Source organism: Dama dama, chromosome 8 (genome assembly GCF_033118175.1).
Source record: "Dama dama isolate Ldn47 chromosome 8, ASM3311817v1, whole genome shotgun sequence".
Taxonomy (NCBI): domain Eukaryota; kingdom Metazoa; phylum Chordata; class Mammalia; order Artiodactyla; family Cervidae; genus Dama; species Dama dama.
In genome coordinates this window covers 22093372-22109425 of record NC_083688.1, presented here as the reverse complement: position 1 = coordinate 22109425, position 16054 = coordinate 22093372, and the positions used below count along the sequence as shown (strand labels likewise).

The 16054-nt window shown below is 43.6% G+C and overlaps 1 protein-coding gene across 5 annotated transcripts in view; it reads right to left on the bottom strand.

Moving 5' to 3' along the window:
* Window positions 1-16054, bottom strand: part of DOCK10 (dedicator of cytokinesis 10) — a 297309-nt gene that overhangs the window by 228244 nt on the left and 53011 nt on the right. For 3 of the 5 annotated variants that reach the window (XM_061148619.1, XM_061148621.1, XM_061148624.1), the window contains exon 1: window positions 2771-2967. The exons of the other annotated variants lie outside the window; for them this stretch is intronic. In XM_061148619.1, the coding sequence (XP_061004602.1) occupies window positions 2771-2932 (162 nt within the window). In that variant the 5' untranslated portion in view covers window positions 2933-2967. Of the gene's footprint in view, window positions 1-2770; window positions 2968-16054 lie in introns of those variants that run through there. 5 annotated transcript variants of the gene reach the window in all.

Here is a 16054-nt window from a genome sequence, read left to right as displayed (position 1 = left end):
TGCTAAAAAGTGTGCAGAAAGTCACACAGTCAAAAAGGGATGAAGTTAGGATTCCAACCTAGAATCTCTGGCTCTAGCGTCTGTGATCTTACACACACACAGATACACACACAATTAATATACAAAATCTGGTGACTAATGGTTGATGGGAAAGTAAGAGAATTTAAAAACTCAGTTTGTGGAGCTTCCTTGGTGACTCAGATGGCAGAGAATCTGCCTGCAACGCAGGAGACTTGGGCTCAGTCCCTGGGTTGAGAAGATCCCTGGAGAAGGTAATGGCAACCCACTCCAGTATTCTTGCATGGAGAATTTCATGAAAAGAGGAGCCTGGAGGTCTATAGTCCATGGGATCGCAAAGAGTCAGACACGACTGAGTGACTAACACTTCACCACTTTCAGAAGGTTGTAGCCAGTTAGAAGACAATTAGCATATCAGGTTAAAGGGGGGCTCCAGGTGGAGGGTTTAGAGGATCAGTTTCCAGAGTGATGTGTCTCCGTGTGTCAGCCACCCTGTTCCTCCATCAGAACCTGAGAATAACCGGAGTTGGGTTGGGGGTGGGAAGTTCGCTAACAGCAAAGAATCCTTGATTCCACTCTAGATCTTCTTATGTAGAGTCACTGGGACCAGGAACACAAGGATTTGTATATACAAGAACTCCTAGGTGACTGTGAAATTCATTAAAGTTTTCAAACCACCATCTTGGAAGATAGGGGATAGTTTCATTGACTTAAATTAGAACACTAAGCATCACAACCCTAATATAGTAATTCCATAAAGAGATCTGCAAAATGTGCTATCACTGTAAAACACTGTAACTTAGGGCAGGGATCTCTGATGGGTTTGTTCACTGATGGATTCCAAGTACCGAGAACAGTGGTTAGCCCAATTGGAGAGTGTGTGAACTTTTTTTTTTTTTTTTTACATATATGTATGTATATAATTTCTTCTCTTGACAAATATGTATTTAGCAGTTAGAACTAACATGCCAGGAACTGTTGAGTGTGTGAACTTTTAAGTGGCCCCTTGGAAACATTCAAGATGCAAAATAACTTTGTATGAGCATATTTTACTCTGAGTGGTCCAACATTTCCATCAGACTTCTCATAAAAATTCACTTCTATCAGCTTTATCATTATTTCCTTAGAAAATATGAAGAGAGTGAAAAAATATATTGGCTTTTGGAATTATTGATCTAAGTGTGACTTGAGGCTCTGGCATTTGGCAGCCGTGTGATGTAACCAAGGTATTCCATCTTTCTAAACTTTGTTTTCCTCATCAGTAAATCATCACCACCTCATTTAATGTCCATAAAAGTATCATATGAATAAATGGATCTTTGAAAAAACAGGGCACTGTTATTAGGTGAATTATTACTTTTTATTTCTCAATTACTTTGAAATATGATTTTGGGGGCAAATTTCTAGTTGTAAAAATTTAGTAAAATTAGGAAAAAATGTTTTCAAGACTTAGATGGCTTGAGTAATACATAGCTATAGAATGTGTGGTGGCAAGAGTGGTTGGTAGAGAACCCGCCTGCCAATGCAGAAGCGTAAGAGACACGGATTTGATCCCTGGGTTGGGAAGGTCCCCTGGAGAAGGGAATGGCAACACACTCCAGTATTCTTGCCTGGAGAATCCCATGGACAGAGGAGCCTGGCAGGCTACAGCCTATGGGGTCGGACACAACTGAAACAACTTAGCACAACACAGCATGGGGATAATGAGAAAATGAAAATATTCCCACTAAGTATTCCCTCCAAGAGATAATCATAGCCCCATAGTTGAAGGACAGTATTGCCTTTTGAAAATCAAATATTGATTTGTTGGAGAGATTGGCCTAGAATGTTACAGCTTCGTATTCTGTCACTCAGACGCACAGCTCAAGCCAAATGACTTTCCTTTAAAAACTTCTGGTGTAACAGGTATTTATCATTCATTATTTACTGCATCCTTGATATCCGAACATTGAAATCTAAGAGAAAAAAGTCGATTGTGCTGAAACCACGCAGACTTCAATGCCTCCTCAATTTTGGAAACTTAAGCACACCACTTCTATCCTAAGACAGGATTTCAGTGACTAAGCAGATCTCTCCCTGAACCGAAGGTAAGGAAAGAGTCTACCCTCCACTTTTTTCTAGCTGATCAACCAGATACACGTGAAGGAGTTAACACTATAATCATTAAAGCACAGACAAAAATGTCATTTGTCAAGTGGCAGGAAACATCTTTCTAATGAAAACGCCATGCATTCCACAAAATTCTCAAAAACTTCATTCTGATTTTATGCCTAAGTTAAGCATTTTGGAAAGGCATTTCCCTTGCAGCGCCAGAAATGAAAGCCTCAAATGCTTTGAAGTTAGAGATCTAACTGCCAACACAACTGGATGAGTCACATGTGATATAAAAATACCTATTTGGGGCTCTACTTTCAAATTAGAGTCACAACATAAAATCCACTTAATTGAACCAGGCTTCAAAAATTTCTGCACAAAAGTTAATAACAACAACACAAAACATTAGGCAGAAGAGAGTTTCTAACAGACCTCCAAACTGCACATTTTCAAGACAGATATAAGAGAAAGAAAACCAGTTTTGTGACTAATATATGAAATCATTCTGAAAAGATTTTCCCGCAACAGTACAGCACAGTAGTAAACTCTTGGTCACACATTTCTTTATCTAAAGCTGAAAACCCAAATCCCAAATGACAGCCTCATTTCTATAATCACAGCTTCATCAACTGAGGCTGTTTTGCCACAGATACCATACCATTATGATGAGGGTTCTGGGTCTACTCATTTCATCGTCAATTTCCAGAGGCAAAATTTCGTGGGACGGTTCCTCTTGGCGTCGTCTACAAATGTGTGGACAGCTCCTCTGGACCACAGAGCGAAAAGCCTGAAGCAGAACAATGCTGGCAGTGCAGCCCATCGCTGCATCGTGGAGCCCAGAAAATAACTTCTATGTGGATGCTATGTTTGAAAAACAGTGGCTCCTTGTCCCTGAAAACAGCCTACATCGCAGCTGCAGCCAGCTCACTCTCCAATCACTTCCTTGAGCTCTGATCATCTGATCACCGCCAAATAGCTTGGATGCAGAGATGGGAAAGATTTGATCCACTGAAACTGAACACACTCAAGAATATTAGAGCATTTTGCCCACAGAGCATTTCTCAATTCATCTCAAGAGCATGTTTCCTGTTCATTACAGTGATTCTCTCCAATTCCCGTTTTGGAGGTCTGAATAAAGATATCTTTCCCTCTCAGACACTCAAACAAATCACTCTTTTTCACATTAAACAACTGAAAAACTGACTTCACACTCACATGTTTTTTCCAAGGCAGAGGAGTGTCATATAAAGAGTGAAAGTGATTGTTGTCTTTTTAATGTAAAAACTTCCAGAAGGAAATTTTACTAGACACCTCACTAAGTGATTGGGGTTCTGCTTATCGTAGCTCGTAAGTTCCAGAAATGAAATGGACTCATCTAAAATGGGGAGTCCGCTGAATCAAAATGATTTATCTGAAGTATGCACGCGTTAACCGAAGCCATGTGAGTGACACTAGTGTTCCCCCTGTGATTTTCTTTCAATAGCTCGGTTGTTTTGTTCCCACACATGCAGTTCTGCAGCCTGATACATTTTTATATTTACATAGGCGGCTCGCATGGCTGAAAATATCTCTGTTTACTGAGGTCAGGCAGCGAGCTTTGCTGAGCTGACCTCTCAGAAAAAAAAAAAAAAGAGCAGCTGTTAAGAATTTGCACATCCTATCAATAAGAATTCAAGGCTTCAGGAAGGACTTTAAGGTCTCTGGCAGTTAAGAGTCTAGTATTCCCTGACTCCTGAGAGACTAGTCACTTAGGAGGGAACGGTGAGATGCTTAGGAGTCACGTGACTGGCTTGGACTGGCCTCAAGATCTAATGGTATACTGCAAGAAAATAAGACAACAGGGATGCTTGCACTAAAAATATCTCATGGAAAATAGATCTTGCTTACAAATGAGGAAACTATGAAATCCCCAGCAGGATTTACAATGTCGAGATCTTTCTGTCAAGCTAATCCTGTCAGTGTAACTCTTCGGAGATTCAGAGTAAAAATGTTTTCTTTGGTTTCTGGGCCCCTCAGCACAGAGGGTGTTACAGGAAGTTTGGAGGTTTCTTTTTCTCTAAGGTGTGGCCACTTCGGGCCTCAGTAAAGTGGGTTTCACAGAAGCATCTAGCAGAAGGCTCAATTAGGCATTAATTGCTCAGTAATCTGTCACAACACAGCTTCGTTATAATTGGTATGTTTGCCAGAGGAGTAAAATATTTTTTTTCTTTTAAGAGGTACTGGCTGCAAGTAGTTTTTCATCTCTTTCTGTTTTGAGCAAACATATTTTAGTGCGGCTGGAAAAAGAAGAAAAAAATGCTAATGATGCTGGCAAGTCCCTTGAGTCCCTCTGGACCTTTGTCAGAGTGCCCGGGTGCTAATCTAAACCATTTTTTTTTTTTTTTAAACTCTAAACAACTAGGGCATTTACTGAAGAAAGGCTACAATTTAGCCCGCCTGGCTTGCATATTGAATATATATATATAAATGGTGTCCCACCAGAGACAAAATATGGAATGGGCTTCCGTGATTATGAATGTGCCTTTTCAGATCTGATTGCTGCTCGGCGCTCCCTGGATGTCAGTGCCCACCCTCGCCCACCCACTCCCATACCCCATGACCTATCACCCTCCAGTCATTCCCTCGGGTTCTGGTCATCTGCTCGGGGCCGGAGAGCTTGAATACAGCAAGGCACTGACCGGAGGCGCTTAAACATTCCGGTAGCTCCTGTGGGCTGCTAATAAGGGAAGGTGGATCCCTAAGTTGCACACCACGGGCTTGGCAGGGAAGAGGCAGTTTGCATCCCAAACTCCTTTCTAGCCATCTCTCCCTAAGGCTGGCTAACCTCTGGGGTGGCTTCTGGAGTCAGACGATCTGGCAGATGCCAAAGTCTTTGGGGAGATAAATCATGTGCTTTCTGGCTATTAGAGTCCTGTGTTCATCGATCTCTGAACTGCCTCTGAGGAATTCAGCCCTATTATTGATGGACTGCTATTTCTGATGGGAGTTTCAAATTCTCTCTCTGTCTTCTAACTTCCATCATCAAGGAAAGGGAACCTCCAAGAATTAGTTTCTTGGGAATTCAATACACAACCACAGTTATCCAATGGAAAAGAGGCTGGAAGGATGAAAACCAGAGAATGACAGCTGGACACATGGTCCAATGGTTTCTTATGAAAAACTTCAAACACGCAAATTCAAAAGTGCAGGAAAAGGATTGGGTTCTGAGATGTCTGAAAGAGGAAATTAAGCTAGGGATGTGGCAAAGTCGGGGAGGAGACAGATCAACCCACAGAGATAAGGTCCATTTTTCCCCTCATGTTTGGCATAGATGTTGATACGCAGGAAATATTTTAAAAGGAAGAATCAATTCCCTGAAGGGATCTGCTAGTTTCTTTGAAGTATTAATAAAATGAATCACTAATTTGGCCTTCAAACATTAAATGTGCATGGAATGCTGTTGCTGATAACAAGAGGTTATCTTAGAAAACCAACATGAGCTCAGATGCAAATATTGTAATTAAGAAATGAATAGATGTGTTTCCTTTCCTCCTTCCCAAAGTCCAAGTGAAAATTCAACAAAGCAGTATAAAAGGGGAATATATTCATTACAGTGAGAAAGTAGGGTTGGAGGGATGGATCTTTGAACAGATGAGGGTTTTCAGAAAGTTTCTCTGAAAGTTGAAAAGTGAACCTGATCACACTGAGCGATAACTAAAAATGAAGGATGAGCAAGAACTTCGGGAGCAGGAGGACATGGCAGAAAGAGTAGCCACAGGGCTCAATAGAGCCCTGGAGGGGATCGGAGTTCCAGGGAGGTAGGAGCTCGGTGTGAGAAAGTAGCTAACTGACACCCGCCCTGCCACCAACCCCAGGAGACAGAACTTGAGAGCATGTGACAACAGCAGAACGGCAGACGCTTCCAGAACAAGTAGCGCAGGGGTCAGCACCCCTTGGCCAGTGGAGGCGGGCGTGTCTGCCGCCGGCACACCTGGCTCACACTCACACTGAAGGTGGCAACTGGCACACGTGTCAACCTGTGCGCAGGAATGGGGCTGACCACGTGAAGAGGTGGGCCTCCAGGGCTCTGCTTCTTGTTCCTGGAGCCAGAGGGCAGAGTACTCAGGCGACCCAAACTAAGCGGGTCCTTCCTTATATGTGGACTTATTCACAGAGGGAAGGCCTTCCCTGGTGGCTCAGAGGGTAACGCATCTGCCTGCAATGCGGGAGACCTGGGTTCGATCCCTGGGTTGGGAAGATCCCCCAGAGAAGGCAATGGCAACCCACTCCAGGACTCTTGCCTGGAAAATCCCATGGATGGAGAAGCCTGGAAGGCTACAGTCCATGGGGTCGCAAAGAGCTGGACACGACAGAGAGACTTCACTTTCACTTTTCTTTTCATTCATAGCGGGACTGGCAACGTACTGACTGGGCAACACAGATCAAGTCTAGTCCAGGCAGCAGCCTGGTGGGACAGGCAGCAGCAGAAGGCAGCAGAGAGGCTCCCATGAGCTGCAGAGTCAGACAGATTCCTGCTCAGTTGAGGCTCTGCCAACCATACACTGTGTCATCTCAAGCAAGTTGCTTGACCTCTCTGAGCCTTGAGAATATCCACTGTAACACGGAAATAATTCTTTAACGTCTGTTAGGATGTTGGTGGGAGGAGAGTACCTGAAAAGATCAATATGTGTATGTGTGTGCCGTTGTCTCCTACTCTTTGCGACCGCATGGACAGTATGGACCGCATGGACCAGGCTCCTCCGTCCAAGGGATTTTCCAGGCAAGAATACTGGAGTGGGTTGCTGTCTCCTATTCCAGGGGATCTTCCTGACCCAGGGACTGAACCCCAGTCTCCTGCCTCTTCTGTGTTGTCAGGAGGGTTTTTTACCATGAAGCTACCTCATCAATCACTGAACAAATGTGAGGCTACCTCTGCTGATGGGGAGAGTGGAAGATCGGTCTCCTCTCCCCAAGAAGCATCTCCGACAGACCACACCTCATAGTTCAGAACCTCAGTCCTTATTACTGCACCCTGTGGGTTTCCTTCCTCACAAACAAGCTGAAAATACGTTCTGATGGATTTCATTTCTAAGCGCTGTCATCCCCTTTCTGTAAGAGCTGGTCTTGTACTTGCTTTACTATATGTACTCTGTAACCATGAAGTAGGTGCTCAGTGAATAATAACAGTAATATTTACAATAAAGTAAGCCATCCCATAGCACTTATGATGTGCCAAGCACAGTTCTATTTAATATTTACACATATCAATCCATTTACAGCTCTATTATGAGGTCATGATCTGATCATCCCCATTTTACAGCTGAGGAAACCGAGGCACAGAGAGGTTAAGTAACTTGTTGCTAGAATCACACCAAGTAACTGGGAAAGCTAGATCTGGCTATAGGGTATGAGCTTTTTAAACCCAGTTCTGAAGCCAAATATGTGCCAAGTAAACCTTGTATCTTCCAAAGGTGGATTTATACCAGAAAAATATTATTTGGCACATGGCAACGTATATGGAGGCAACCTTGGAACACCCCCTTTGAGAGCTGGTTTGTCCTTCATAGGAAAGTCTGTGATGTTTCCTTGGATCACAGTTTCAGAAGGCAGCTAGTAGTGTTAGCAGAATGTTTTGGGTGACCATTTAAGTTACATTTTGATGGGAACTTACAACATTTAAAAATGTAATGAATTTGATAAGAGAATTCTTAAAAAGATGTGTTTACTGTGTGAAGCATTCATTGGCAGAAACCACTCACCTATTCAAGCTGGCTCTGAAAGCATATAGTGGGAATATGAAATCATGATCGACTCCTTTGTTACTCCTTGATGCAGTAATCTGTCCTTACATACAAAGATGTATGTAAGATGCTGGCTGACACTGAAATATCCCCAGGAAAGAGGCTGCTTTTGTCCAACAAGAATGAAGCCATCACCCTAGGACACTGTTTGAACCTGGACCTGGCTCCAGGAGAAAACCTGCTACCATTTGCCCTCGAATCCATGGGAAGCTGACAGCCTGAACACACCGCTGTTCACAGGGAACGAGCCATTCGCTTTTCTGGGCCAGCGTGAGAATTTGGTGAGGACTCTGGAGCTGGTGGAGTGGAACTGTCTTCCAGGCTTTGCTGCCCCTCCTTCACCACCAGCGCTATTCTACACAGAGTTGTACGAGGTCAGAAAACTGGAGACGAAGGGCAAGGGTTGAAACTTGCAGCCACTTCTTTAAGTTGGAGCACAGCCTTTCCATGGGAATTCGGTGCTTTGTGGAGTGAATCAGTCAATCCATACGGAGTAAAAATAAACTCCTCTTCCTCATTATTATCACCATCAAGGTCTGAATCTTGTTGGGCTTCTCTGGCTCAGCAATTGTGACCAAGTGAAAGTGACCCTAAAGGAGGAAAACTCTCATAGACTAAAGGCAACTGAGGATTTAACCCCAAGCTGAGTAAAACCAGTTCAAGGACTTGGCCATTTTCCAGGGCAGGGATTAGCAAGAATCTTTTAACTTGTCTATTTCCAGATGGGTAAGTCCCCTCAGGTATATAAATTCAATTAAACGGATAGGAGGGAGTCGATCAGTGCTTTCTTAGCTAAAAAAAAAGGTGGAAAACACAACCCAGCAAAGTGATTCTCCCTGAGGCCCAGTTATTCCTTACCAACTTGCATCTTTGCCTCTCTTGGTGCTACTTCAACTCAAGAGCTTGGGACTTAGGTCAATTTTGATAACAACCATGACCCCTTTCCCCCCATTTGTGACTTGTAGAGTTCTCTTCTTTCAGCTCCTATCTCTTCATTTGCACTTAATTATAGTGCCTCCCCTTTACAGGCATCTTTTCCACTTGCTGACATTTATTGAGTTGTACAATTAATCACTTTGGAAACAGGCACACTGTTCTTTCATTTAAAAAATCCAAGTGCTGTTGCCAAGCGCGTCTTTTTTTCATTTCCCTCCCTTTGGGCACCAGTGCAGCTAAAAGAAGATTTCTCTTTGGTATGTTTAAGTGCTTCAGAAAATTTTCCTTCATTGCTCTCTCAAGCAGCTTCCTCAGCAGCTTCTTGCAGAGTACGTGGATAATATCAATGTTTCGTCAATATCACACCTTACATTTCTCAGGCTTCTGCATTTGACTGCATTCTTCTCTGGTCAGAGTCAATCTTTCTTATTCTTGGTAGAAGGCAGTACAGTGTAGCAGCTAGGCAAAAGCCTGGGAAGTGGACAGGGAATTTAAATCCCCAGTTGAGATACTTGCTACCTTTGTGGCATAAAACAAAAGTTTTAAGCCTCAGTTTCCTCCTCTGTCAAATGAATGGATACTCATGAGGATCCAATTGTTCTGTCAGTCCTTGGCACAGTGCCAGACATATGGTAAGTAAGGATTCAATACACATGGGTTAGTTATTACTGGAAGAGAAAAAAGATCTAAGGATTTCAGACATTGTTTACTTTTTCCCTGTCCCCTTTACTAGTGGTTAAAAAAAAAAAGAAATCTCTGACTCTTCCTTGCTGAGGGACACACGATTTGCTGGGTGATGGAGGAATGGGCATGCCTCCTCTGAGCTTTGAAGTTGGGTCCCATGGTAATATGAGACAAGTTCCATAACCCCTTCCCAGTCCTTTTCCATGAGTAAACACATTTAAAATAATATAATAATACCTCACTTACCCAGAGGGCACTTATTTTGCAACCTCAACTATTCTGATCACAGCCAAGTCCTGGGAAGCAACAGAAACAACTTCTGCAGGGCCAGAAAGAGACAGTACCCAATTCATTAATCTGGGATGCTTACAGGAGTGGGTTAGAGAAGGGGTTTTCATACCTGTACCACTTATAGCCACCATACACAGGATTCCAAAGACCTTGCTGAATGAAGCTTGCAAAAGCCTCTGACCAGACACAATATAACTGTGACTTGCCCTGGGCCAATGGGAATAGGGCACAGCCACTTAGAACTGAAAGGATGTCCCTCGTGATGGGTGCAGTGCTGACAGCTTCTAACTTCTTCAAAGGGTTTCAAGGGTCCCAGCAATTAATCCAGCCAACCAAGACCCACACCACCAAATGGGACTGTGGACTATGTTCCTGGGGCAAGGATGAGGGTGCATGATTCAAGCAACTGATGGGGTGCGGACAGCTTCTAACTTCTTCAAAGCGTTTCAAGGGTCCCAGCAATTAAACTAGCCAACTAAGACCCACACCATCAAATGGGACTGTGGACTGTGTTCCTGGGGCAAGGATGAGGGTGCATGATTCTAGCTTGGTACCTGGGAAGTGATTCTGAGTTCGAATCCTCTGAACCTGATTTATTTAACTGGTACAACAGAACCATGATGCTCTCTTTTGCAGAGTTATTATAACAAAAGACATGCTATGAATAAAACAATGGCATAAATGGTAGATTTTATCACTCTTTTAGCTGTATTTTGAATAAAACTATTACATTTATTATCATTATTCCAAGAAAGAGCCAAAAAAGGTAGGTAACAGACCTGTAAGTCAAGGTTCAATGCTAATACAGTCACATATAAATACACCAGCAAGAGAGTCTTGGCACTAGAATGAACTGTCAAGGTCTAGAGTGAGATGCAGTAGGAAGTGTCCTTGGCTCCTCTTCACCAGTCATTGAGCCCAGGGTATACGCTTGAGTCTGACTAACTTAAAAGTATAAGCCCTGACAAAAGAAAGAGCTAGGGCTTCCCTGGTGGTACAGTGGATAAGAATCTGCCTACCAATGCAGAAGACATTCACAGTCTGGGAGGATTCCATATGCCATGGGGCAACTTAGCCCATGCGCCACAACTACTGAAGCCTGTGTGATCTAGGGTTCGCGGGCCACAACTATTGTGCCTGTGTGTTGTAACTATTAAAGTCCATGTGCCTAGGGCCCATGCTCTGCAACAAGAAAAGTCAAATTATGTCCATCCGTGACAGCTCCAGAAGGAAGAGAAACCTGTGAAACATTCGAGACAAACTTCCAGCAGCAATTGCTTTTAATTCTTAAAAGTTTATGACTAAATGGGGTCAATTATGTGATCTTCAAAAGTGAGCTATGAAAAAAGTGTTCTCTGCTGTGGCTGGATCAATGAGCTATTAACTGTACCTTCAGTACTTGTTCTATTTTCCTTTCTGTGTTCATTTCTTTCCCCTTTGAATTGTGGCAGGAATTAACCACCCACATCCTAAACATTCCAAGTTAAATCTCGTTTACAATAATCATGAACTGCTTTCCAAACATGAAAACAGCAGTTTTTTAAGTAATTTTCAAATGTGCTTTCCAAACCAATTTGAGAGCTGAAAAGGATGGTGTCAACCTGAGCTAATCTCAACTCCATATTCTTTGCCAGGACTCAGGGGAGCAGCCCAACATTGTCATTTTAGGGTTGGTGCAAAGCTCCCAGCTCCGGCTGTTGAAAGGAAATGAGGACAAAGCAAGGTTTAAACCCAGCAGGAGTAGGAGGGGCAGGGCTATATTCAAAAGATTAACTTGATAAGATAATGTTCAGCTTCTCTTTAAACCCTAAACTGCAGGCTGTGGATTCTCAAGTTGGTGTTCCTATTATCTTCAGTTTCTGCTACAGACAAATGAAGCTACTGCGGCTCTGCAGGAGGACTTGGGTACCCCGCATCCCAGGGGGATGTGATGGGAACAGCAGTGAATGGAGCTTGGGCTCTGACGCTAATTAAGACTTCAGACAGGTCTTGTTACTTCTGTCTCTCTGGATCTAACTTTGCTTGCCCATAAAGTTAGAGGTCTTTCCAGTAGTCACGAGTACAGATGTGAGAGCTGGACAATTAAGAAGGCAGAATGCTTAAGAATTGATGCTTTCGAACTGCAGTGCTGGAGAAGACTCTTGAGAGTCCCTTGGAAAGCAAGGAGATCAAATCAGTCAATCTTAAAGGAAATCAACCCTGAATACTCTTTGAAAGGACTGATGCTGAAGTTGAAACTCCAAAACTTTAGCCACCTGACTCATTGGAAAAGACCCTGATGCCGGGAAAGATTGAAGGTAGAAGGAGAAGGGGGCAATAGAGGATGAGATGGTTGAAAGGTATCACCGATTCAATAGACATAAACTTGGGCAAACTCACTGGGGGATGGTGAGGGACAGGGAAGCCTGGTATGCTGCAGTCCATGGGGTCTTGGAAGAGTTGGACACAAGTTAGCAACTGAACAACAGTAACAACAAAGTTAGAGAGTAAGAAGAGATGGCCTCAGGTTCCTTCTAGGTCTAGAATCTAAAAGCTTTCTCTATCTATAGATTCACAAAGTCCAATAAGGGATGTCTGGGCTTTGGAGTGGAGAAGAGATAGGAAGAGATGTTGTTGGTATCTCTCTCATTTCCCCACCAATATTTTTAAAAAGGCGACAGTGAATCACAAGCAATGTGGAAAAACAGGTAGAAGCACTCTAACTAGTGAGCATGAAGAGAAAAATATTGGGATTGAGGGAGCAGATGGAGGTTCAACTGAACCCATTTCCTTTTTCTTGGTGATCAAGTCATTTCTCAAGTCAGAAGCCAGTAGGATCTCCTTGCTCCCCATCCTGATCCAGCCCAGTAGCCAGAATAATCACTCCAATGTGGTCTAATGTGTACACAGCAATGTCTTATGGAACAGGAGCAGATTGATGGGATGGTAACAATAAGACTTGGCTGGTTTTTCTTCAGAGGTATGATATGATCATTTTGGTGCACCATACACCTGAGTTTGTCACTACCTGGATTACTGACCCCAAGCAAACAACCTTTTGATCTTTGCTTCCATTTCAGCGAAATGGGACTGATGATAGTTTTTTATCCCTACCCCATAAGATGTGTGTGTGCGTGCAAAGTCACTTTAGTCTGACTTTTGGCGACCCTAAGGACTGTAGACCACCAAGAGGCTCCTCTGTCCATGGAATTCTCCAAGCAGGAACACTGGAGTCGATTGCCACGCCCTCCTCCAGGGAATCAACTGGACCCAGGGATCGAACCTGTGTTTGTTATGTCTCCTGCCTTGGCAAGGCAGGTTCTTTACCACTAGTGCCATCTGGGAAACCCACCTGAAAGGATGAGAAGGAGTAAATGAGATAATCCAAATGAAGCACTTAACACACTTAACACTGTTCCTAGGACGGAGTAAAGTGAAAGTGAAGTCGCTCAGTTGTGTCCGACTCTTTGTGACCCCATGGACTGTAGCCTACCAGGCTTCTCCGTCTATGGGATTTTTCCAGCAAGGGTACTGGAGTGGGTTGCTATTTCCTTCTTCAGGGGATCTTCCCAACCCAGGAACTGAACCTGAGTTTCCTGCATTGCAGGCAGACGCTTTACCCTCTGAGCCATCAGGGAAGCCCCAGGACGGAGTAAGGACCCAATAAATAGAGAAGCTCTGTCCAGGGACTCTCAGAGTTGACAGCTACACACCCAGTGAGGCAGTCATGCCTCTCCCCGCTGGGTGATGGTAGCAGTCATGGAGAAGCAGAAAACCTTCTCTAGCAGAAGAAATCTCTGGGCTCTCAGTATTTTAGAAGAGAAGACTGCAAGGCAGAACACAGGATGTTCATGTTTACCCTTTAGGCAAAGTATTGTCATCCTGTTTTCTATTTAGCAGAAAGGAACAGAAGGAAGACTCAAATTTCAGGGAACTGAATTCTCTTCTCTTCGCCTACTCTGACCCCTAGCCAAGGAGGACACAGGAGCCCTGCTCTGCACTGAGGGAGGGGCTACAGAAGCCCCGACCAACTTGTGGCACGTTTCCCATCAGCCTAGACTATACCTGCCTTCTTGGACCTAGAAGCAGGCCAGCACGTGGTCCAGCTGCCAGAGGATGAAGCTGCACTGCCAATGATTTTTCTCAGGGTGGCTGGATAACTTGGGGCTGAGATCCCAACCTCCACACTGGTGAGCTTCTACTTCTGAAAATCTGTAAGTCTGGCCGCACAGGATGAAATTTCCCAAACTTCAACTGCAAGTGCCCCTAGGTCTTTAGAAATCTAAGTGTGATCAGGATATGATGCTATCCATTCCTCAAAAGCAATGCCAAATATTTCAGCACAAATCTTAATAAAGATCTAATCTGCACCCAACGTGGGGGGATAATAGAAGGAATTTCCTATGAACATATTTTGTCTTTTAAAGTAGTCTATCACTACACAAAGAGGAGAGTGAAAAGGCTGGCTTAAAACTCAACATTCAAAAAAGTAAGATCATGGCATCTGATCCCATCACTTCATGGCACATAGATGGGGAGGAGGTAGAGGCAGTGACAGATTTTACTTTAAGATCGCTGCAGATAGTGACTGTAGCCAGGCAGTCATGGCTGCATGCCATGAAATTAAAAGATGCTTGCTCCTTGAAAGAAAGACTATGACAAACCTAGACAGAATATTAAAAAGCAAAGACATCACTTTGTCAACAAAGGTCCCTTTAGTCAAAGTTATGGTTTTTCCAGTAGTCATGTACAGATGTGAGAGCTGGACCACAAAGAAGGCAGAGCACCAAAGAATTGATGCTTTCCAACTGTGATGTTGGAGAAGACTCTTGAGGGTCCCCTCTACTGCAAGGAGAGCAAGCCAGTCAATCCTAAAAAAAATCAACCCTGAATATTCATTGGAAGGACTGATGCTGAAGCTGAAGCTCCAATACTTTGGTCACCTGATGTGAAGAGCTGACTCACTGGAAAAGACCCTGATGCTGGGAAAGATTGAGGACAAGAGAAGAAGGGGAAGACATAGGATGAGATGGTTGGATGGCATCACTGATTCAATGGACATGAACTTGAGCAAACCTTGGGAGATAGGGAAGGACAGGAAAGCCTGGCATGCTGCAGTCCATGGGGTTGTAAAGAGTTGGACATGACTTAAGCAACTGAAAAACAAAAACAATCATTACACATCTATGAACAAGGACACAGCATTTCAGATCACTTTGTAATTCACTTAATATATCAAATTCATTTGGAAAGGAATAGCCTATAGATTTATATTATGACCACCTCTGAAGGAGCTAAGGGGATATAAGCTTGAGAAACAAGTTTAACCGTATCATCATCAGAGGCTGCACTGTGTAGTGTATGTGCTGGGTGAGGAGGACTTGGGCTTCCCAGGTAGTGCAGAGGTAAAGAATTCTTCTGCCAATGCAGGAGATGCAAGAGACATGGATTCAATCTCTGTCTGGGATGGGACTGGGAAGATCCCCTGGAGGAGGAAATGGCAAACCACTCCAGTATTCTTGCCTGGAGAACTCCATGGACAGAGGAGCCTGGAGGGCTACAGTCCCTAGGATCACAAAGAGTCAGGACCGAGCACGTGCACACACACACACGGAGGATTCTGCCAACCTTTGGCAATGGTTTGGGAAGTCAGGTCTGGGTCTTAGCTTGGTCCTCTTCAGCAAGTCACATAACTCTTCTTTGCTTTCAGACTCACCTCAGAGGACTGTTGTGAAATTAAGTGAGCTAATCTGTGTAAAAGTACATATGTGAAATGTCAACAAGTGTTCTGAACAGTGCCACAAGATCACACCACCTGCTATTGATATTAAGCTATGGTTTCAGATTTCTACCTATTTCCACAAAAAGGCAGAGCCACACACCTGTGACAAAGTCTGGATGAGATGGTGTGTGATCAGAAGGGCCCTTGGCAAGCTACTTTCAGTTATGACAGGAAGTGGATGTTGGCACACTGGTGATGAAAACCTGGTTAACTGTGTGAATCTTAGTAAGTCCACTGTTTCCAGGATGTGGAAAGTGACCATGGTTGCATTTTTTACTTTTTGGGATTTTTTTTGGAAGAAAAAGGTGTATGCAATGGAAGGATTTTAAGTATGCATTGTTCACACCCATGACCATCAACTTGCTTTTGCATGAAAAGACCACTGTTGACTTTTAAAATTCAATTTTGACAAAACCCAAGTCTGTTTAGATGAGGTGCACTTGTATGCAGCATAGCTTTTCTCAGGCCTTTTAGACAGTATTGTAACTGA